This window comes from Scyliorhinus canicula, chromosome 12 (genome assembly GCF_902713615.1).
Source record: "Scyliorhinus canicula chromosome 12, sScyCan1.1, whole genome shotgun sequence".
Lineage (NCBI taxonomy): Eukaryota > Metazoa > Chordata > Chondrichthyes > Carcharhiniformes > Scyliorhinidae > Scyliorhinus > Scyliorhinus canicula.
Window position 1 is genome coordinate 2,373,357 of NC_052157.1, and position 25,136 is coordinate 2,398,492.

Below are 25,136 nucleotides of genomic sequence, written 5' to 3' on the forward strand. Positions count from 1 at the left end.
GTCCTTAAACCGGGATTGAATCACAAGTTTAAATTCCATCCATTTAGTCATTTTTTGTAAGTGGCTGCTTTTGTCTTTACTTATTGTTACATGATGGTTTGGACGAAACTGGGTGAGTAGGATAAAGAAAGAATTAGTCCAAAGATACATATCATTGAGTAACAGGTCATTTAATATTGCAGTTTAGAATAGATTTCTAATATTACAAAGTATTTACAGAACAGAAACGGACCCTTTGGCACAACAGATCCATTCAGGCCAAATTCCTTTCACTTTACTTAATTTGACCTATCAATAAATCATTTTATTCCTTTCTCCTGTTTAGCTAACTTCTGCTTCAATGCATCTACATCTCAACTACTTCCTGTGGGAATGAGTTCCACATTCTGACCCAGTTCCTCCTGAATTCCCTATTGGATGTATTAGTGACTATCTTGCATAAGTTGAAACGTGTATGCCTACTGTCTATCCTAATCATGATCTGTCACCACTCAGTCTTCTGCTTTTCTACAGAATATAGCCCCAGTGTATTTACTCCTTTCTGATGAGTATAACCCCTCAGTTCTTGGATTATTGTAGAAAATCTTTATAGCATCTTCTCCAGTGCATTTATATCTTTTTTTAATTACAGAGACTACAACTAATCATAGTACTCCAACAGTCTAACCAAGGACCTATATAAATTGAATGTAACTGTTGTGCTTTTCAATTCTTTTCCTTGAGAAATGAACTCCAGTACCTTGCTTAATGTAAAGCCTTATTAAGTTTTAGCAATTTGGTAAAATGAATGGCAGACATACAAGAGTAATTTGCATTTCTGTAAGTGCCCTTAAAGAAAGAAAATGCTCCAAGGCACTTACAGAAATTGATCAGAAAAGTAGATTTTAGGAAGCATTTTAAGCCAGGAAGGTTACAGAGTTGGGAAAGGACAAGGCAATGGAGTAAATTGAACTCGAGAATGTTTTAAAGTTAAGGAGTTGGTAGACTGGAAGTCAGTGTCGATTAGCAGACATGGGTGATGATTGAACAGGACTTGGATGTGGATTAGGATACAGGTAACAGTTTTGAGTGAGCTCCAGTCTATGTATTCTGCACAAATGTAGATTATAGATACAATTTTTAATTGGATAAAGTGCAATACTGATTTCACTAAAACTTGATCTCAGTAAACGTTGCACATGGCACAGAATCTGGCACCGAGTTCTGTTTCCAACACTGCTCCAAACATCAGTGGCTCAACTTGAGTGAGTGTAAAACACATAAAAAGGCCCTCCTAGATTCCCCCCTTACACAGGTACCATAACCTTTTGGAAGGCATGTCCATATACACCTGTTGGTAGTGATGCTCTGCAATGATCTGAAGACTAGCAAATTCTACTTTGTTCTTTGTATTCCTATATTGACTGACAAACAGCCCCTTGGAAATCAGAGATTGATATGGTAGGAGAGCTGCATCTAACTGCTTGGTACATTGCTGGAATGTTATTTTGGTTTTACATGGTTGTACTTTCGTAAATGATTCCACTAAATTTGTTTTAAGTGAGAAATATTATAGCATGCTGAAGAGGAACAGATGACTGTGGTCTATATTTTCCATTGTTGCTCACCACGGGTTTCATCCCCACGTCTGAGTCTATTGTAGGCAAATTAATTGCAGAAGCGTTATGTAGTCTGATATCCATCTCGGATAATAGAGGCAGATTGGATGCTCGAAGGCAGTTTAAACCTTGGCCCTGAATTTGCTGTAAAATTTTAATTTAGAATGACAATGGGTAAAGGACATTTGTACTTAACTAATGGAATGTTTTGCAGAAATTGCAAGAGGGCTGCTCTTACATATATATAGATATAGAGATATGATGTGCACAGGAGTAGTTGCTGATGATGCTAAATGAAGGAGCAGAGCAAACACCAAAAGTGCCTGTAGGTCAGAGAAATGGGCTCATTAGTGCAGGTCTATAAAAGATTGGCAAAATAAACAGAGGAAAGAAAGGATGCACCAACTGGTAAAATTAACAATGTAGGTACAGACAGCAGTGAGGATGGATAAATAGACTTTCCGAAAGAAGGAAGATCATTCAGGGAGAAGGTTATTGAAAAGGCAAATTAAAAGGCCTTTTATGTCATAGTTATTGATCATAAAAAGCAAGGAATGTTGGATTGGTGGAGGACCATGGTTCAGGCCCAGCTGAATGTGCTCTGTACAACTCTTCACCCTATTCCAGGAATATGATAACTTTCACAAAAAAATAGAGATTAGTTTGCTCATCTGAATCTGCTGGAGAGAGCAGCACCGGTGAGTCCAGAGCAGTGCTAGTGTTATTTCTGTACAAAAGCTCCAAGGCCTCTGCAAGGTTAGCAGCGATGCAGACCTTGCATCACTGCTAAGGTCCTTCCCCACAAAGTGTTGAAGTGTGTTGATGCTACTCCTACAATGGGAGACTGACCCAGCACACCGAAGGAATAGCAAGAGGTATGTATCCAAATTAGACTGGTGTCCATCTTGGAGGTGAAAGCTAGATTGGGGTCCTTTGCTCAAATAAAGGTTGGGAATTGATGAGTTTATCAAGATTAGGCGGGGAGGAAATATGGCAGTTTAGTAATTGTTACTGGATTAGTAATCCAGAGGTGTGGAGTACTGATCCAGACATTCACTTTCAAATCCTACCATGGCAGTTGGGAATTTGAATTATTAAATAAAATATGGAATAAATAGCAAGTATGGTGACCATAGAACTACCAAAAAGGACATTGTGAACCTGGTTTACTAAATGTACTTTTAGGGAAGGAAATCTGTCATCCTTACCTGGTCTGGCCTACGTGTGACTGTATCCAAGAAAGAAGTTAAGAACCAACAAAGGATGATAATAGTTCACATCCCAAAGGAATTAAAAATGATAAGTTTAATTCAGGGGTTAACACGGTAAACATCCAAGAGTATCATAGAATGGAGCGGGGAAGTGGGAAGAATTTTCAGAGGGTTATTGGGATACCGGAACATGGTACTATATATATCAGGGTTCTCAGAGTATGGTGTCGGGAGGGTTGTGGGAGAAGTGCACAAAGGGTGCTAGCGGCATTTTTATTGAGAATTTTAAATAACAAAATGAGGCTGTGTGCAGTCCTCTGGCCTTAAGCAGCAGCTGGGAGCAGGTCACGTACATTTTGCATCAAGCACCCCGTATGTACGTGCCTTTGCTGCTAAATCACACGGGAGAACTTCTTCCTTTTTCTAGCTTCTGGCAAGGCAAAGACTGTGAAACGGAATCATTTTATTTAAAGAAAGAGACGGCCAAAAGACACAGAACCTATCAGCCAGGATCGCTCATCTGCTGGAGAGAGCTGCTCGGGAGAGTCCAGAGCAGTGCTAGTGTTATTTCTGTACAAAAGCTCCAAGGCCTCTGGTTAACAGCCAACAAAGAAAGAAACTTAACTTGGGAACAAAGCAGCATAAACATGATTTCTTGAGGTATGGTTCTGTCAACTGTACCAATGCAAATAAGGGGAGAAGGTTTAGTTTGTGAAAGATAAGTGGTGGGTGAAAAATTCCGTTTTGAGGTTGAGACCCCAGAGTTAATTGACTCCAACAAAGAGACTAAGCTGCTGTACCTGACCTGCAACAGCACATTTAAAAACATGCCAAAAGCCTCTAAGACTGTCAGCATTCTGGAGTAGCATCTCCCAAGAGAATCCAGTGCTGAGTAAAACAAGCATTTTGTTGCTATTACCCTTCACGACGACCTACATGTGCGAGGTTGGATTTTCTGTTTGCACAAAAATGAAGACTGCAAAGCCCATGCGTGTATATATGCAGAGACGTACTGGCAAATGAGAGGAAATGGTTTATAATTTGAAAGATAAGCGGTGGGTGAAAAATTCCTTTTTAAGGTTGAAGTCTGCACCTGGTATGCACATTGCCCTCTGTGAAGCTGATTGGAGAATGTGAGGACCAAGCAGGCTGCCTTTTGCATTAAAAGTAAGCGAACATGGTGTGTGTCATGAAGGTCAGCTGGCCCCACAAAAAACTGTTTGAAAAACACTAAATGACAAAGCATAGATTGTGTCATTTTAAAGGGTGCTGCATCAGTGTTTGAAACATGTCACAGCTTGACGGGGAAGGAAACTGCACAAAGGTTTTTTTTGTTGATAGTGATAAGATAGCAATCAAAAATGACAGTTTGATTAGTCAGCAAGAACATGTTTCCGTAAACTTAATCAGAGTTAACATCTACAAGATACTGGTTTTGAAGCAAATCGATCATTACTCTGTAACTGACAGTGAAAACAACCCCAACAAAATTGCAACTATCAGCAAGCAGTTTAAAAATAGTTCCCTTTTTAAAAACCTTCAGTTACTGAAGCCGTGAAAATTAAAAGAAACCAACCAGCACTGGAATAGCAATGGTCTAGATTTCAAACACAAACCCAATATACCTGTTGTGCTTCTGCTGAAGTTGATCACTGGTTTATCTTTGCTATTGCAGCACAGTGGGTAGCACTGTGGCTTCACAGTGCCAGGGTCCCAGGTTTGATTCCGGCTTGGGTCACTGTCTGTGCGGAGTCTGCACGTTCTCCCAGTGTCTGCGTGGGTTTCCTCCGACAAGTCCTGAAAGACGTGCTGTTAGGTGAATTGGACATTCTGAATTCTCCCTCCGTGTACCCGAACAGGGGGTTTTCACAGTAACTTCATTGCAGTGTTAATGTAAGCCTACTTCTGACAATAAAGATTATTATTAATTAGTTTCCTGCTCTAGTCTACATTACTAGTTAGAGATTGCAGAGTTCTGGATCGTAGAGTCTGCTCCACAAATATTTCCTGAATTAATTCAAATTTAGAATTTTAAGTGCACACTTAATCTTGGATGCATTCTTGTAAATGCTATTTTAATAACTTGAGGCTTTTATTTTACCCCCTTTGACCCAAATGAGAAGATGCTTTCAGATATGTAATGAATGTTGTAATATTCATAACTATTTTCAGTTATGTGTAGACTTGAGAGTTTTTCTGTCAGCTGTGGACAAGTCAACACTCAAACCAGATGCCTAATGAATCACATTAAGGATTAGGTATCACTCCTGTGTGATTTTCACATCTTTCTCTTTATTCTGCCTAAGCTAAGAGTTGGGTTAAGTAGCTACACCCAGAGTGCTCAATGGTGGTAGTTTCAATCCCAAATGTGAACAGTCAGAGTCACACCTGGACCCAAACACGGACTCCTCTAGAACCAGGTAGAAAACCCAGACATGAGCCAACACAGGGTTGGTCTGGACTGTAACTAGAGAAGGATTAGTTGAGAAAGTACAAGAACTGCACCATACCACATCCTTATGTGCAGTGAAAAAGCAAAGAAATGGAGATTTTAATCTTCACTAAGAGTAACCAAAAAGCCAGAGCTTATTAAAAAATAGATTGTGTAAAAAAGATTTTCTTTTGGTGCAGGTAGATTTTGTAGCATTTGTTTTTTTTAAACAGCTTCATGTCCCTTGCTGTAACCTTGTGCACGGCACTTCCAGCAGAACATTGGTTTTAAAAAGCAAGGTCCTCAAAAGTGAACCAAATATAGTCTCGGTTGTAATCATAGCCTGTCAGCACTACTGCTGGAGAAGTCTGTCTGCAGAGGGGCAATGTTGTGCTCGTATGCTGCATACTCTGAGTTTCCAGTACTGGCTAACTTTAGTTGCTGGGCGGCATGGGAGAGTTGAAATGCAGCATCGGGATGGGCTGTGTCTGGAAGGAGTGTGCATTCACGGTCCAGCATATCTGCCACACCTTTCAGTAGGTCCAGAAATCCAAACGCGAGGGCTGCCTTTCTCAGCCGATTCAGTTCCTGCAGAAGGAAAAAGCGCAGGGTGAAGGATAGTTTGCTTTTAGAATGTGAAACATGTTCATCAATGTGAATGCTAAGAAATAGTGTCAGAAACCCTCAGGCAAAGGGCAGCAAAAGACATGGCATGCTGCTCGTATCTGCCTTAATATGACTAAACCCTTTAATGTACTAGCAAGGACAATTTCCACTCCTCATATCAGTCTCGCAACAAAGCTGTAAATTATTGGCATTTGCCAGTGGTGCTGTGCTCCATTATTTAATAGAAATTGGATTAAAATGCTTCTAATCATATTTCATAAAGACCCTTCCGCTTCAATTTGGATCCCGGACATGAAAGAAGAGGGAGCTAAACGGCATTTTCCCCCAGCCCAGAGATCTGGTTTTCATCAAAAGCTCCTAACAGGGAGGGAGGTACCATGGCTGGAGGTTACAGATGGGGGAATTCACTGTCAAGATTAGAGGAGGCGGAGGGGAACTGAAAATGAGGACAAAGGCCCAATGTCTAAATAATCTCTCTGTCTTTGGAATGGCAACAGTCTGATAACCGGTGATATTAGAATTTCCAGATGCTTCAGGATGAGCTAGAAAGATAACCTTGGCAATATGGGCTTGGCTGCATGCAGACAGTCAACGTTTGGGGTGCAGATTGTGTCAGCAACTGCTGGACCTCCTGTGTCTACACAATGGTTTCGCTTTTAGTATTCATTCAAGAATGTGGGTGTCGCTGACTCAGCCAGCATTTGTTGTCTGTCCGTAGACAAGGTGGTGGTGAGCTGCCTTCTTGAATCGCCACAGTCTACATGGTGTAGGTACACCCACAGTGCTGTTGGGGAGGGAATTCCAGGATTTTGAACAAGCGACGATGAAGGAACGCCGATATATTTCCAAGACAGTGTTGTGAGTGGTAAATTTATCGAGGAAGAGCATAGGAAAGTGTGGCGATAACTGGTCAAAACTTCAATTACTCTTTTGGCATTTTAATTATTTCAAGAGGAGTAAAATTTGTCCTAAGTGCGGAACTGCATATTCCATCCATTACTGCCTTTATATGTCAGCAGCTTAAAGATAATCTCTCCAATGTCACACTTTGTCAAGGATCACGAGCCAAATGGTATATTCCAGATTAGCCAGGAAAAAAATTAACCATCAAATTTTCCCCATTTGGTTGGAGCTGGGCAGCACAGTTGCCCCACAGCTCCCGGGTCCCAGGTTCGAATCCCGGCTTGGGTCACTGTCTGTGTAGAGTTTACACGTTCTCCCCGTGGCTGCGTGGGTTTTCTCCGGGTGCTCCAGTTTCCTCCCACAGTCCAAAGATGTGCGTTTAGATGGATTGGCCATGCTAAATTGCCCTTAATGCCCAACAACGTTAGGTGGGGTTGTGGGCTTAGGTAGGCTGTTCTTTACAAGGGCCGGTGCAGATTCGATGGGTCGAATGGCCTCCTTCTGCACAATAAATTCCAAATTTCTATGATAAATAAAGATTGTACAAAGAACATACTCTCTTTACTCTCCGATTTGATTACCTACACACTACTTTTCATTTAATTCATTTGCTGATGTAAATTCACCGAGGATCAATGCATTTACCTTGTAGAATGTCTGTGTTTTTTCTGGAAGTTTCCGAGCATTTCTTAAGATCTTCTGAACATCGGTCTAAAGTCAAAAGAGAAACCATTAGATGGTCTTTAAAGGCTACTTCTCCTTTGAATATGTTAAGAACTTATTTGGTTTACGAAGTATCCAGCATCCAGCTGTGTGGTCCTGTAAAGGTTAGAAATGACAGCAACACTACAAACATCAGCCACTCCTTCGTTTATGCTGCAAAGTACAGAACCACAAAGTCAGCCAGCAGCACACAACAGAGACAGACCATCTTAGGGTAATTAGTGTCAGGACAGATATTTACTGTTTAATTCTGATGCATGTATGAAGCAGCATGTTTCAAACATACTGAGCAGGACTTACAATAAACCAGGCAGCACAGTGGTTAGCACTGCTGCTTCACAGTGACCGTGTGGAATTTGCGCATTCTCCTCGTGTTTGTGAGGGTTTCACCCCCACAACCCAAAGATGTGCAGGGGATTGGCCATGCTAAATTGCCCCTTAATTGGGTACTCTAAATTTTAAAAAAAAGTAAAATAAACCATCTATACAATTAATAATAATGCCGGGGAAGGTGGTGGAAGCGGGGAAGGTGGTGGAAGCGGGGACGATAGAGACGCTTAAGGGGCTTTTTTTTTTAAAATTTAGAGTACCCAATTCATTTTTTCCAATTAAGGGGCAATTTAGCGTGGCCAATCCACCTAACCTGCACATCTTTGGGTTGTGGGGGTGAAACCCACGCAAACACGGGGAGAATGTGCAAACTCCACACGGACAGTGACCCAGAGCCGGGATTCGAACCCGGGTCCTCAGCACCGTAGGCAGCAATGCTAACCACTGTGCCACCGTGCTGCCCTTAAGGGGCTTCTTGACAAATACATGAATAGGATGGGAATAGAGGGATACGGGCCCTGGAAGTGTAGAAGATTTTAGGTTAGACGGGCAGCATGGTTGGCACAGGCTTGGAGGGCCGAAGGGCCTGTTCCTGTGCTTTACTTTTCTTTGTTTTTGTTCTTAATTCATTATGCTCTAAGAGGTAACAAAGTGAAGGGCCAATTTATGGTGCTGATTGGATTGACTGAAATTCTTAAAATGAGCTTCTGTCCGTTCTCCAAACTGTCCAATTATCAATCGGTACAGTCAGGCTAACATCACAATGCTCAGTAGCTCCCATACCTGCAATCCACTGGGTTTAATCCACACTGTCACATTCTGAGCATAACTGCGCTTCGTCCTCGGCTGAAGGGGAAAGGGGCTTTTGCTGTCATCCTCACCATAGGGATTTTCCTCAGCGTCTGCAATTAACCAAAATTTTACAGTTAGAAATAAACATGGTGGTTGGGTACAAGATGTGTTGAGAACTATTTTCACAGAAAATCCAAGTTCAAACTCACCCAAAATGGGCCCTAATTGCGACATCTTTCCAAGCCAAGGAAGCGGCTCTGGACCAGGCTCAAACAAGGACATCATCAGATTAGATTTCTTTTTGCTGTCAGCCTGGGAGTACAACATCCCGTACCAGTCTGGTCTGATCAAATCAAAGCAAGTATATTACAAACATTACCATGAAACCAGTAGATTAATGAACCGCGTTCCCCAGCTTCAACACCGTATATAGAGGATGGGGAAATTGAGACAAAATGGGTGGAGGGTTCGGTGCGCAAAGCTTTCCATTTTAGACACTCAATTTCTTATTGCATTGCCCAGCAACTTAACAATGATACAACCAATTAGCTTCTCGTGAGGAAGTTGTACTGACCTTTCAGCTGTTAGATGAATAATTATAAAGTGAGCAATGTCAATTTCCCGAATCGATCCCTTTGTTTATGGAAAGTAGACAGGAATAGTCAGTGTGAGGTGTGAAGTGGAGCCGGAAAGCATTAGTACCCCCAAACGATTCAGCTTTTTACCGAGGGTTTACTTGTGCACTCGGATCTTGCAGGGAGCTCAGGTGTCTAGTCTGGAAACAATTCTCAGGCTTTCCTGAGGCTGTTGCTGATCGATCGGCCAATTGGCTCGAGTTGCTGAAAGGAGGCCAAACTCTCCGTATCAAGCAAGAATGGAAAGCAGCTCAGTGTAGGCAGGATACAAGACTGATTAACACAGTGTCATCCTCTACACCTTGCCCAGCACCCAGGGAAGGGAAGGAATTATCAATGTGGCATCCTTCCATGACACTGGAAGAGTGGGTGGAGGTGCACGCAGCTTTGACAAAGGGTCACCTGGACTGGAAACGTTAGCTCTTTTCTTTCCCTACAGATGCTGCCGGACCTGCTGAGATTTTCCTGCATTTTCTTTTTGGTTTCCGATTCCAGTATCCACAGTAATTTGCCTCTATCCTGAACGTGGCCTTTGAATGTATGAAGAGTCATTCTGGTTTGTGAATAATAATTTGTTACCAATGTTTTAGGATTTTTTTGCCAATCCCTCTCAGTATGAATTAGAGACAAAGAGCGGGTGTTTTACAAAAGATACTTGGCTAATTTCAGAGCTGGTTAGTGTACAGCATCTCACCCGAGTAGCACTATAGCCACCATCCCTTCCACTTTGAGGCTTCCGTGCAGCAAGACACAAAACGATGGCATCTTTCCAGCAATTTGAGAAGCAGAGGTCTCATCTTCAGTTTCTTCAGGTAACCCGCTCCCCAGGTCATCACCTTCTACCAAAAGAAAACAAACGTTTAGTGTCAGCACATTCACCCTCTGCTCCCCAATAGCAGCAACACTACACTCTGCTGCACCATCTCACCCTCATACAAGGACACTTCAATCTTGCAGGACATCACTTTCTACAAACCTCTCTCTCCTGTTACATTCCCACCTTCACAAAACTGGCAGATGGCAAATCCTGGGTTTATATGGGGATGCAGTGAGATGGAAGCTAACTTAATTGAAGCCTACTTGTGACAATAAGTGATTATTTTTATCTGCCGTGCAATGAGTGGGATACGCCGCTCCGCTGTCTGCCTCATGTGGCCAAATCAATTTCTCTCCCAAATGCTGCATTTAACCAAATCAGAAATATCTGCCTCTCATTTTATCTTCTTTCTGCTTTTGAAATCATCCCGCCAGTGATGAACAACCAGAACAATCAAACATCAAATCACCCTGAAATGAAAGGCTGACCTATCAGACCAATATCAACAGGTTCAGCTTCACACAACTTCTGTTTGTCATATTCATAGATCATAGAATTTACAGTGCAGAAGGAGGCCATTCAGCCCATCGAGTATGCACCGGCTCTTGGAAAGAGCACCCTACCCAAGGTCAACACCTCCCCCTATCCCAGTAACTCCACCCACCACTAAGGGCAATTTTGGACACTAAGGGCAATTTATCATGTCCAATCCACCTAACCTGCACATCTTTGGACTGTAGGAGGAAACTGCAGCACCCGGAGGAAACCCACACAGACACGGGGAGGACGTGCAGACTCCGCACAGACAGTGACCCAAGCCGGAATCGAACCTGGGATCCTGGAGCTGTGAAGCGATTGTGCTATCCACAATGCTACCGTGCTGCCCTATAGAAGAGAAAGAATTTGTATTTATCACATTTTTCACACCAAGATGTCGAAAAGCACTTTGCAGCCAGTTACATTGTTATATGAAGAAGCGGCACGGTGATGCAGTGCTTAGCGCTGCTGCCTCAAGGCGCCGAGGACCCGGGTTCGATCCTGGCCCCATGTCCGATTGCGGCCCACTGTCCGTGTGGAGTTTGCACATCCTCTCAGTGTCTGCGTGGGTCTCACCCCCACAACCCAAAGATGCACAGGGTAGGTGGATTGGCCACACTAAATTGTCCCTTAATTGGGAAAAAAAGAATTGAGTACTGTAAATTTTTATATGAATGGAGTCACTCGGAGTGTAGTAAACACAGCAACCAAGTTGTGCACAGCAGGATCCCAGATCCAGCAATGTGATCATGGCCAGAAGCTTTAGTGATGTTGATTGAGGGATAAATATTGGCTAGGATACCAGCAGAACTCCCTGCTCTTTTCTGTAAAGTAAAAAGTCTCACCTGAGTATACTTCACACTGAGGAAGGAGCAGTGCTCCGAAAGCTAGTGTTTGAAACAAACATGTTGGACCTTAACCTGATGTTGTAAGACTTCTTACTGTGCTCACCCCAGTCCAACGCCGGCATCTCCACGTCATTTATGTGACATGGGATCTTTTATATTCCTCTGAAAGGACAGATGCCTCATTTGAAAGATGGTGCCACCAACAGTGCAGCGTTCCCCCAGTGCTTCACTGGGGTGCCAACCCAAATATTCTGACTCGGATGCGAAGGGGCTGGCTGACACTTTGAATGGACTCCAGGCAGAGTAATTTCTCTTTGTCAAAGCTTTGACAAAGTAATTGGACTCGAAACGGTAGCTCTTCTCTCTCCCTACAGATGCTGCCAGACCTGCTGAGATTTTCCAGCATTTTCTCTTTCGTTTCAGATTCCAGCATCCGCAGTAATTTGCTTTTATCCAGAGTAATGTCTCACAGTGCTAACTCCACTGGCCCCATTTACAGTGCCCGCTGCTCACTGATAGTCAGGTACTGTGTGACTGACACTCACAAGATGCCAAATAATATCTAAACGGATCGGGGACTCACCTTTATTCAGCGCTATGGGTAAAACCAAGTGACGAGAAAGTACAGGCGGACTGGCGATATCAGCAATCTTTATAAATCCCACTATATCCAGTTCTGCAAAAGAAAAACACAATCAAATCAAAGATAAAATGACATCAGGTTCTCCCCCTGCCTCCCAAACCTGGACTATAACCTGCAGCATAACGTTTATTGGTGCAGAGCTAAGACTGGTTTGTTAACAGGAGTTTGTAACTGGGTCAGTCAGAAAATAAACAGGTCTCGCTGGTGCATGTCCCCAACAATCAACAGGTCGAAGCAACACTCCCCTGCCTGGAGTGTGACTAACCTCCCAACAATCACCAGGTTGAAGCAACACTCCCCTGCCTGGAGTGTGACTAACCTCCCAACAATCACTAGGTTGAAGCAACACTCCCCTGCCTGGAGTGTGACTAATCTCCCAACAATCACCAGGTTGAAGCAACACTCCCCTGCCTGGAGTATGACCAACCTCAATGCAGTGATGCATTTTCTGTTTGCAACAAAGAGCATATAATGTGAGAACATTTCATCTTTCTGAGCACATGCTGGAGGTTCCCGATTATCAACACACAGTGTCAACATGTTCACCCTGCCAGTTATAAAGCCAACTGGGAATTCAGGAGAAACATTTTTACCCAGAGAGTGATAGAGAATGCAGCAGGGTGTGGTTGAGAAGAATAGCAGAGGTACAGTGAAAGCTGGATAAGCACGAGGGAGACAGGAATTGAAGGGTGTATTGGCAGGATAAGATGAAGCAGGGTTGGAGTTAACCCCCATGCAGCATGAACACCAGCATTGGCCAGTTGGCTCTAACAGCCTGTGTCTGTGCTGTGGAATCCCACATCACTCTGTTGGTGACGTAACCTCATATACCCTCCCCACCTCACCACTAAATCCAAGAAGCCAAAAAAAGCAACAGTCATTTTCAGCAAGAACTCTGGGAAAATCCTTTCGAAAACAAACACATCTTATGATGTGACAGGAGCAGACTTAAAGCCCTCGCTTTCCATATTTCCCAAGAATATCAGAGGAGGCGATTAAGCCTATGGGGCATGTGCTGATTCGGTGGAAAATTTCCAACCAGTCCCAGTCCCCTGCTCCTTCCCCACAGTCCTGCAAGTTTCCGCCCTTCAAATATTCATCCAATATTCTTTTGAAAGATGGTGTCAAGCATGATCTTGACCAGGTAAGGACATCAGACCTCCTTCCCTCAAGGACATTTGATCATATTTCTAGATTTAAAAGCCAATTTCAAATTCTCATCAGTCTTGTTGGGATTTGAGTTCACGTTCTCTAGGTAACACAAGGCTAACACTCGATACGACAGAGTGGTGGCAACCCAGTCCTCAGTGAATATAAACTGAACGGTTCACAGTGAATATAAACTGAACGGTTCACAGTGACGCACTCTGTGACACCAACTTAACTGCATCACTCAGACATACCATGATGTGGAGATGCTGGCGCTGGACTGGGGTTGGCACAGTAAGAAGTCTTACAACACCAGGTTAAAGTCCAACAGGTTTGTTTGAAATCACTAGCTTTCGGAGCGCTGCTCCTTCCTCAGGTTACCATTGGCCAGAAACTGAAGTCTTCGCCTGATGAAGGGACAGCGCTCCGATAGCTTATACTTTCAAATAAACCTGTTGGACCGTAACCTGGTGTTGTGGGACTTCTTACTGTGCTCAGACATACTAGTCAGAGAGCTAGTTCCACATCAATCACATTCTTTCAGAACAGGGTTAGGGAAAAGGAAGCTGTGCTCTGCTTATACCATGACTGAACTTCAGAATCCTGGCACTAACATGTAAAGTGGCAAAGTTTTTGATTCTCTCTTATCAATATTCTGCAAAGATTCGCACAAAGAATCAAAAGTTAAACCAAGGGAAGAGTCTGCCCAGCAACAGGCAGATTTACCTGAACACACTCACCTGTGTTGATAGTTTTTGGAACAGGCTCCAATTCTTCGTCAATGATAACAGGTTCTGGTCTTGGAAACATTTGCATGTCAGACACCAGGTGGCCACATTTTAACACAGCGTGGAAAGGAGAGTATGCTTGGTCAATCAGCTTGCTGCAACGCCAAAGAAAGTCACAACAATGAAATCCAAGGTGCATACTGGAGATGTTCTACTCATCAAAAGCTACCTGGATATTCAATACTCTCTAATACATATTCTGGATATTTAATACTCTCTAATATCTATGCTGGATATTCAATACTCTCTAATACATATTCTGGATATTTAATACTCTCTAATATCTATCCTGGATATTTAATATTCTCTAATATCTATCCTGGATATTCAATACTCTCTAATACATATTCTGGATATTTAATACTCTCTAATATCTATCCTGGATATTCAATACTCTCTAATATCTATCCTGGATATTTAATACTCTCTAATATCTATCCTGGATATTTAATACTCTCTAATATCTATCCTGGATATTTAATACTCTCTAATATCTATCCTGGATATTTAATACTCTCTAATATCTATCCTGGATATTTAATACTCTCTAATATCTATCCTGGATATTTAATACTCTCTAATATCTATCCTGGATATTTAATACTCTCTAATATCTATCCTGGATATTTAATACTCTCTAATATCTATCCTGGATATTTAATACTCTCTAATATCTATCCTGGATATTTAATACTCTCTAATATCTATTCTGGATATTCAATACTCTCTCATATCTATCCTGGATAGTCTCTCTAGTATCTTTCCTGGATATTTAATACTCTCTGATATCTATCCTGGATATTCAATACTCTCTAACATCTATCCTTGATATTTAATGCTGTCTACTATCTCCATCTTTATTTCTTTTAATTTTTTTTTTCCAATTAAGGGGCAATTTGATGGCCAATCCACCTACCCTGCACATCTTTGGGTTGTGGGGGTTAGACCCACACAGGCATGGGGAGAATGTGCAAACTCCACACGGACAGTGACCCGGGGCTGGGATCGAACCCGGGTCCTCAGCTCCATAGGCAGCAGTGCTAACCACTGTGCCGCCTGGGTCCTTGGGGTCGTGAGACATAGACATAGAACATACACTGCAGAAGGAGGCCATTCGGCCCATCGAGTCTGCACTGACCCACTTAAGCCCTCACTTCCACCCTATCCCCGTAACCCAATAACCCCTCCTGATTGTTTTTGGACACTAAGGGCAATTTATCATGGCCAATCCACCTAACCTGCACATCTTTGGACTGTGGGAGGAAACCGGAGCACCCGGAGGAAACCCATGCAGACACGGGGGAGAACGTGCAGACTCCACACAGACAGTGACCCAGCAGGGAATCGAACCTGGGACCCTGGCGCTGTGAAGCCACACTGTGCTACCGTGCTGCCCACCATTAATTATGTTTTATTCTCCCATGAATTCTCCTGAATTGCCAACTTCCCGTGGCTGAGGAAATCCTCCCAAAGACACAATGTGGCTTTAGACCTTCCAGAGGAACATCTGACATTGGCTCTTTTTGCCAGAACATCAGGAACTGTTCATTGTATTCATCGTCCTGACCAAAGCATCTGACTGAGGAAACTGCAAGGCTCTGTGGATTGAGCTCCAAGAAACGTCATCACCGTTCTGCAACTGCTTCGTGATGATATGACAGCAACTGTCTGGAGTGTGAGGTCTGAAACAGCTGCCATCAAGATCAGGGCCGGTATGGAGCTGGCCTGAGAGGCAGCTTCCATACCATTCACAATCCACCAGACAGTGGCTATTCATAGAATCATAGAATTTACAGTGCAGAAGGTTCATCTCATCAAAGATCAACTGCCCTCTGCCGTCAGTATTAAATCCCAACTGGATGGAAAATTCTCCCATCTCAGTCAAAACTAATCTGACTACCGTAGACATACATGATGTAGTTTGTGGGTGACTGCAGTGTCATTGCCCACTCTGCACCACATTTGCAAGCCACACTTGATCTCTTCAAGAAACTAGGCCTGTCCTGCCAAAACAATCTGGCCAACCAAATCTTCTGCCTCCAATATATGTTGAAGGAGAGACTCTGGAATATATTGAACACTTCCCGTACCTCAACAGCCACCATTGACGAGGAGATCCAACATCAGATCTGCTGTGCAAGTTCACCTTTCTCAAACAACCCAGCAAGTGTTTGTCAGCAAAGTGCTGATGCACAGAGCAGGTGTCGTCACTACACTCCCATACTGCAGTGTAATCTGGACTGTGTATCATTGACATTTAACAGGAGAGAAATTCCACCAGCAATGTCTCACATCCTTCGAATTCAGTTGAAGAACTGTCAGACACCAGTGTGCTTTCAATAACTAGCTCCAAAAACATTCAGGCAAAACTCCTGTAAAATCAACTTGGATGGATTGGACACTATGGGTGGCCAAAAAGTGTCTCCCTCTTCAGGTCCTGTTGTCTCAACTCTCAGTTGGTCAGCGTTCCGGGGAAGTACAAAGGAAATTCAAAGACAATTGAAACTCTCCCTGAAGCGTAGTGGCATTGACATTAATGACTGGGAGGAACTTGCCAGCAATTGTTCAAAATGGCAACAATTTGTCCATCAAGCTGTACCATGTTATGCGTCCAAACACCTCAACAGCAGTGGAGAAACAAAGAAAAGCAAGCAAATCCTGGACAGAAAATACCCGATTCTGGGAAAGACTGTTTTTACAGCCTGTTTCCTGTGAGAGTCCAGAACTGGATATTTTTAACCAAATTAACTGCACAGAATGTGTGCATGACTTCAAAATAATTCTGGATCAGAGAAAGAGTCATTTGTTGCTGTATAGCCAGGACACAAGGGGCAGGATGGTGAGGGGCAGGGAGCAGGGCAAACACCATTCTGCTGTGCATTCCAAGCATGATACTTTGTTATTTTGAGCTGGAATGTATCACAGACTGGCTCATGCAAATCTCCACAAGAACATAACCCCCTTAAAGTGATGATACGGACATCATGGCAAATAAGCAATCTGTGTCACATTCACAGCAATGACATACCCAAACATGGACTGCACATTTTTCAGACAGAGCGGACCATCAATAGTGAAGATTTGTCCTTCGCCATTATTTAAATCTATCAGACGTTCCAGAATGTCCAGTGTGTCCGTGGTCTGCAGCTGGAAAAAAATAACTTGAGTCAGCAGACCATCAGTCTGTAAAACACCAACTGACACACACACACCTTTACACTTGTTACAGCCACAAATTGTACAATGCCTCACTTCCAACACTCTCCATCCCTCTCAATCCAGCCTCACTGTTGGAGTTACGTGTATGCACACAGCCAAGAATAACGTTTTGATCTAATTCTCACTGGTGGAGCATAATCTCCTCCCTATGTTATCAGTTACCATTACAATAAGATAAATTTGGGACAGTACCAAGTTAATTTTCTAATAAATAGTTATATTAACACACACACACACACACAATGCAAGGACAGAAGAACATTGGGATAAACCACCCAGTGCAGAGAGCAGCCAGTATTCTGGGGGATTTGCTACTGAAAGCAAAGGTCCAATTTTCTTGGGAGATGTCGTACCTCTTCTAAATTAGCGATGCACATAACATATAACTTTGATGGAAAAGGAAAGGGAAGTGGGAACTTTGACTCCTCGGAGCGCTGACTGAGGACAGAGAGGGAATGTCGGAGTGATCCTCGGCCTATTCCCAAACTCCCATCCGTTACAAGGATCACCTGAAAAAGAGAAAACATTTAAATTCTAGCCAATGCCATTGTGTGAATATGCTGCAACAAGAGGCCAATGCCATTGTGTGAATATGCTGCAACAAGAGGCCAATGCCATTGTGTGAATATGCTGCAACAAGAGGTTGGGGCAGCACATTACGAATGAATTCAGTTCTCATTGTAACATTCGCTCACTTTGAAGATAATCCATATTTTTACAGCGAGGACCAAAATGTCCGTCAACCACCTTATCCATAGGCTCAGAACCAGGAGCCTGAGGAACCCTGATTTCTTCACGAGGAGCTGAACAGATGGGAACCTTAGGGGCACTTTCATGCCAGGAATTTGTATTTCTACAGCACCTTTCACAATGCCAGAAAAGCTCTGTCCAGATAATGAAGTAATGGCAGTTGTATTGCAGGAAACATGGCAGCTATTTGCACACAGCAAGATCCCATGAACATCAATGTAATAATGACTACATCATTTGTTTTAGTGATATTGAGAGATAAATATTGGCCAGGACAGTGGGGGAACGCGCCAGCTCTTATTCAGAGTAGTGCCACGGGGTCTTTAACATCCACAAAAGGGCAGATGGTGCCTCAGTTTAATGTATCAGTGAAAGACTCCTGGGGTACGGCAGTGGGAGTGTCAGCTGGACTTTACCCTAAAGTCTCCATAGTGGGGTTTGAACCCACATCCTCTGGTTCAGAGGTGAGAGAGAGCTGCTTTCACCTCGAGGGTCCAGTGAATTATCTGTAAATTCACAGTAATAGCAAGCAGCCAACATTTGAGAGAAAGAGAGAGAGCAACACTGCTGTCTCTTTCAGAGTCCATGAGCTTTCTGCTGGGTCTTCTGTAAAAAACCCACCTGGCAGGAACCAATTGCTGTCTGTTGCTGGGCAGAATACTGTCCCTGGCCAATCCATTGGCCACCAGCCAACTAATCAAACCAAATCCCTCCAATCTCTCAGGTGCCATTAAGTCTGGGTTCTGCTGTTCAAAATCTAAAACCTGCTATGGTATAATATACTGTTTTGCAACTTTGAGTCCCTCACTCAATCTGCTCGACATAAAGGTATGTCTCCATTAAAGCTCCATGTACCAAAAACAAGAACAAAAAAAAAGAAATATGAAATAAAGGAATCAACAGGGACGGCCCTTACACATCAAAACAGTCAACTGCAAACAGGGATTCACTTGGCAAATTAAACCGTTGACAAAGACACCACTGTTCACAAACGGATGTGTTCCAAATATGGACTTCCCACATATTCAACACTAATACTATACGTTCTCCAGCTCCCCCTTCATACCTTGGGGGGAGAGACCTTAACCAATCCCAAAACCCATTGACAATGAGAACACCTAATTTCAAAACCCAAATAGAACAGCAAAAGTCAAAACAACACGCCAGAGAAATAGACTCAGGAGATGGGGCAGTTAAATGTAAACTCTGAGCTAGCAGATGTCTAGTTACCTGACAGGGGATGCAGACACCCCACTCATCCTGCACAATGTTGCTGATCCCTGAAAGGGCAGATTCCAGGCAAGTCTTGTCATAGTCATCGACAGTACTCAACGCTTCCTGGAAAAGATCAAATGTAATTGAGTGAAAGCTGCTGTGAGCATCACACTGAAAGTTTCAAACCTCAAACAGCAATAACTTGAACTGCTATAGTGCCTTTTATATAATGAATTATAACAAGGTGTTTCACCAAAGCAGTACAATAATTGGGCAGTGAAACACAGGAGGAGATATTAGGGCAGATTTAAAAAATCTTGGTCCAAGAAATTGGTTTTACAAAGCATCTTAAAGCAGAATCATAACACAGAACGAACCACTCAGCCAGTTGATGCTGTACCACCAGCAGCTAAGCTAGTGCCACTCTCCACCCACACCCGCTCCCCCACCCCACCCACTCCCCCACCCCCCACCCCACCCACTCTCCCACACCACCCACATCCCCGCCCCACCTACTCCCACTCCCCTGCCCCCACCCACCCCACCCACTCCCCGCCCCACCCACTCTCCCGCACCACCCACACCCACCCCCCACCCACTCCCAAACCCCACCCACTCTCCTGCCCCACCCACTCCCCCGCCCCGGCCCCACCCACTCACAGACAGAACATTCCAGATCCTAACCACTCGCTGTGTAAATCTGCCTCCACCACACTCACAGACGGTGCATTCCGGATCCTAACCACTCGCTGTGTGAATCTGTCTCCACCACACTCACAGACAGTACATTCCAGATCCTAACCACTCGCTGCGTGAATCTGCCTCCACACTCACTGATAGAACATTCCAGAACCCAACCACTCGCTGTGTGAATCTGTCTCCACCACACTCACAGATAGAACATTCCGGATCCTAACCACTCGCTGTGTGAAAGAAGGTTTTCCTCAGGTTACCATTGATCATTTTGGGAATTACTATAAATCTACGTCTTCTGGTTCTCAACCGTTCCACCTATGTGAATGTTTTTTTCTCTATCTACTCTGTTAAAACTCAGAATTTTGAACAATTCTATTAAATCTACTCTAAACTTCCTCTCAGGTGAACAGCCCAAGTTCTCCAATCTATCCACACAACTGAAGATTCTCATCCCTGGAACCATGTTCGGAAGTCTTCTCTGCACTCTCTTAGCTTTCACCTCCTTCCGAAAGAGGAGAGAGGTGGAGAGGAGGGAAAGGAGGGAATGCCAGAGTTGAGAGGCTCGATTGGATTGCTAATGGTGAAGCAATTCAATTTGGGGATGAACAAGAAGCCAGAATTAGAAAAGCGTAGAGATCGCGAAGGGTTGCAGGCTGGAGGAGATTACAGGGATAGGAAGGGGCCAGGCCGCAGGGAGAAAACAACGAGCAACATTTAAAGAAGCACAGCAGCAATTCTACATTGGTCAAGAGAGTTACAAATCCCTGCACATTCTCCCCGTGTTTACGTGGGTTTCGCTCCCACAACCCAAAGATGTGCAGGGTAGGTGGATTGAACATGCTAAATTGCCCCTTAATTGGAAAAAATGAATTGGGTACTAAATTTTTTTTAAAAATTAATGATCTGGAAGAAGGTACTGAAGGCACTGTTGCTAAGTTTGCAGATGATACAAAGATCTGTAGAGGGACAGGTAGTATTGAGGCAGCAAGGGGGCTGCAGAAGGACTTGGACAGACTAGGAGAGTGGGCAAAGAAGTGGCAGATGAAATACAATGTGGAAAAGTGTGAGGTTATGCACTTTGGAAGGAGGAATTTAGGCAGAGACTATTTTCTAAATGGGGAAATACTTCTGAAATTAGAAGCACAAAGGGACTTGGGAGTCCTTGTTCACGATTCTCTTAAGGTTAATGTGCAGGTTCAGTTGGCAGTTAGGAAGGCAAATGCAATGTTAGCATTCATGTCGACAGGGCTAGAATACAAGACCAGGGATGTACTTCTGAGGCTGTATAAGGCTCTGGTCAGACCCCATTTGGAGTACTGTGAGCAGTTTTGGGCCCTGTATCTAAGGAAGGATGTGCTGGAAAGGGTCCAGAGGAGATTCACAAAAATGATCCCTGGAATGAAGAATTTGTCGTATAAGGAACAGTTGAGGAGTCTGGGACTGTATTCGTTGGAAGTTCAAAAGAATAAGAGGGGATCTTACTGAAACTTACAGGATACTGCGAGGCCTGGATAGAGTGGACAAGGAGAGGATGTTTCCACTTGTAGGAAAAACTAGAAGCAGAGGGCACAATCTCAGACTAAAGGGACAATCCTTTAAAACAGAGATGAGGAGGAATTTCTTCAGTCAGAGGGTGGTGAATCTGTGGAACTCTTTGCCGCAGAAGGCTGTGGTGGCCAATTACTGAGTGTCTTTAAGACAGAGATAGATAGGTTCCTGATTAATAAGGGGATCAGGGGTTATGGGGAGAAGGCAGGAGAATGGGGATGAGAAAAATATCAGCCATGATTGAATGGCGGAGCAGACTCGATGGGCCGAGTGGCCTAATTCTGCTCCTACGTCTTACGGTCTTATGGAGCGTAACAGACATCTACAGACGCTGAAAGATGCCCTCGTACGAACGGATATGGCACTCGACTTATCATTGACAGTTCCAACACGCCACAGTAAAAAATCGCACTGACCTCCTCAGAAGACAAACACGGGACACAACTGACAGAGTACCCTTCGTCGTCCAGTACTTTCCCCGGAGTGGAGAAACTTGCAGCCTTCAACATGTCATCAATGAAGATGAACATCTTGCCAAGGTCATCCCCACACCCCCACTACTTGCCTTCAAACAACCGTGCAACCTCAAACAAACCATTGTTTGCAGCAAACTACCCAGCCTTCAGAACAGCGACCACAACACCACACAACCCTGCCAGGGCAATCTCTGCAAGGTGTGCCAGATCATCGACATGGATACCACCATTACATGTGAGAACACCACTCACCAGGTACGTGGTACATAGTCGTGCGACTTGGCCAACGTTGTCTACCTCATATGCTGCAGGAAAGGATGTCCCAAAGCGTGGTACATTGGCGAGACCATGCAGACGCTACGACAATGGATGAATGAACATCGCGCATAAGCGTTCTCCAAGGCAGCCCTCACGGCGCGCAACAACGCCGAATCGCCGAGCAGAAACTTATAGCCAAGTTCCGCACACGAGTGCGGCCTCAACCGGGACCTGGGATTCATGTCACATTACATTCACCCCCCACCATCTGGCTTGGGATTGCAAAATCCTACCAACTTTCCTGGCTTGAGACAATTCACACCTCTTTAACCTGGGGTTACCCCTATCTCTGGATCTGTAAAGATTTGATTACCTGCAAATGCTCGCATTCAAAGTGTCGTCTTGCATCTTTGACTTTGTCTATATATATGTCTCTGGAACATACCTCTTCATTCACCTGAGGAAGGAGCAGTGCTCCCAAAGCTAGTGATTCGAAACAAACCTGTTGGACTTTAACCTGGTGTTGTTAGACTTCTTACTGTGCTCACCCCAGTCCAACGCTGGCATCTCCACATCATTATAAATATACAGATGGAATAGTGTCACTAATACACAGTAGACCTCCAATTTTCTCTCCTGAAAACACCAATTATTGTAGTTACTGCTACTGCTTTGAGCAACATGTGCCTCAGATGTGTGCCATGGCAGCAAATGTCAATTGGTTCTTCCATCAAGGGGGTGTACACGATTCTATCCACGTCTGAGGTTCAGGGACAAGTGTTTTCCTGCTCTGGCCACCTGACAGCGGTCAGGAGCAGGAATCCTGGTTAAAATCTAATGGCCCAGGATCAGCCGGACTGAGATAATTAACGTGTGGTCTGTACAGTTTAGCATTACTCACGGCAGTTCCTTAATTCACTTCCACGTTCTTACCTTACCAGATAGTACAAATCATTAATACAATTAGAACAAATCATTCATCCTGAAATAACTGATTAAAGTTTATCAAATGTATTTTTGTTAAATCCGCTGTCTGCAATTTTCTAATCATCTTCCTTTTCAAACTTGTCACAAATTGTTGACTGAGAATGAGGAATGCAGACCTGCAGAGTGTTGTAGTCCCTGGTGAAAGGCACCATTAGCTCCCAGAGTGAGGAGAAAGCAACGAGACAGGTGAACTCCAGTTTGTAATTGGTTGCCATGTGTTCAAACAGCATGCTGAGCCCATGGGCAGCCAGGTGCTTGCGCTGGTATTCCTCCGTGCCCTCCAGAGAGACAGGGCGCGTCATGGAGAGGGAAACATCTAATAAGACCACAGTCGGCATGGCTGGCGCTCACCTCCACTTCCAACAAGAAGAAACGGATTTGCTGTAATCAAACAAAGAACATTCTTGTGAAATATACTGCTGTGCGAGGGATCCGAGTGTCAACCAATTCAACCCCAGCACTTGACCCAGTAGCCAAGTACCAACTGAGCACTGGCCACAAGTCCCATGTCTAAGGTACAAATAATGTGTGCTCACAGTGACACAGACACGGGAATGTAGGAATGAGGCATCCAATTTGCTGCTGTTTCAAATACAACCTCCATTAAACTTGCTGACATCTCCAAACTCCCAGACTTAATAATAATCTTTATTAGTGTCACAAGTAGGCTTACATTAACACTGCAATGAGGTTATTGTGAAAATACCCTAGTCGCCACATTCCAGCGCCTGTTCGGGTACACAGAGGGATAATTCAGAATGTCCAATTCACCTAACAGCACGTCTTTCTGGACATGTGTGAGGAAACCGGAGCACCCGGAGGAAACCCATGCAGACACGGGGAGAACGTGCAAACTAAACATAGGGCAGCATGGTAGCACAAGTGGCTAGCACTGTGGCTTCAGAGCACCAGGGTCCCAGTTCGATTCCCCTCTGGGTCAATGGCTGTGGTGAGTCTACACGCTCTCCCAGTGTCTGTGTAGGGTTCCTCCGGGTGCTCCGGTTTCCCCCCACAGTCCAAAGACGTGCAGGTTAGGTGGATTGGCCATGCCAAATTGCCCTTTGTGACCAAAAAGGTTAGGAGGGGTTATTTGGTTATGGGGATAGGGTGGAAGTGAGGGCTTAAGTGGGTCGGTGCACACTCGATGGGCTGAATGGCCTCCTTCGGCACTGTATGTTCTATGTTCCACACAGACAGTGACCCAAGCCGGGAATCGAACCCGGGACCCTGGAGCTGTTAAATGAAATGAAAATGAAAATCGCTTATTGTCACGAGTAGGCTTCAATGAAGTTACTGTGAAAAGCCCCTAGTCGCCACATTCCGGCGCCTGTCCGGGGAGGCTGGTACGGGAATCGAACCGTGCTGCTGGCTTGCCTTGGTCTGCTTTCAAAGCGTGCGATTTAGCCCAGTGAGCTAAACAGCCCCAAACAATTGTGCTAACCACTATGCTACCGTGCTGCTGCCCCAAGAAGGAAATTCCATCCCCAATCTTCCCAGTTGAATGATACAATAATAATAATCGCTTATTGTCACGAGTAGGGTTCAATGAAGTTACTGTGAGAAGCCCCTAGTTGCCACATTCCGGCGCCTGTTTGGGGAGGCTGGTACGGGAATTGAACCTGTTCTGTATTACAAGCCAGCTGTTTAGCCCACTGTGCTAAACCAGCCCCTAATAATAATAAAGCTGCTGAGTAACTCCATCAATTAGAATGATGCCGGAGGCTATTCGGCCCATCTTGTTAGTACTGGTTGTGAAAGGTCCATTCAGTCCCAGTGCTGCTCCTCCCCCCCCGGAGCTCTGTGATGGCGAAGCGGCAGAGACACCAGCCCCTTCTCCCGCCGCACCACCTACCCCAGCCCCAGGCTGTGCGGCCTACAGAGCCTCAAGCCTCGCCTCCTCTGTCCTCCCAGTCCGCCGCCTCCCGCTCCTCCCAGTCCGCCAGCCCCAGTCCTCC

At 44.3% G+C, this 25,136-nt stretch overlaps 1 protein-coding gene across 3 annotated transcripts; it reads right to left on the reverse strand.

Moving 5' to 3' along the window:
- Positions 1-154: 154 nt before the first annotated feature.
- Positions 155-25,136, reverse strand: ints14 (integrator complex subunit 14). 3 transcript variants are annotated; one of them, XM_038813422.1, is made up of 12 exons: positions 25,034-25,136; positions 23,298-23,562; positions 19,232-19,339; positions 17,605-17,760; positions 17,061-17,179; positions 13,985-14,127; positions 12,036-12,128; positions 9,945-10,086; positions 8,825-8,958; positions 8,607-8,725; positions 7,416-7,481; positions 155-5,828 (listed from the first exon to the last, which is right to left on the reverse strand). In XM_038813422.1, exons 2-12 carry the CDS (start codon positions 23,517-23,519, stop codon positions 5,577-5,579), a joined length of 1,554 nt encoding a protein of 517 aa, XP_038669350.1. In that variant the 5' UTR covers positions 23,520-23,562; positions 25,034-25,136; the 3' UTR covers positions 155-5,576. The 3 variants fall into 3 exon arrangements, with proteins under 3 accessions (XP_038669350.1, XP_038669348.1, XP_038669349.1); XM_038813420.1 differs by having other exon boundaries at positions 9,945-10,089; XM_038813421.1 differs by lacking the exon at positions 25,034-25,136 and having other exon boundaries at positions 9,945-10,089; positions 23,298-23,905.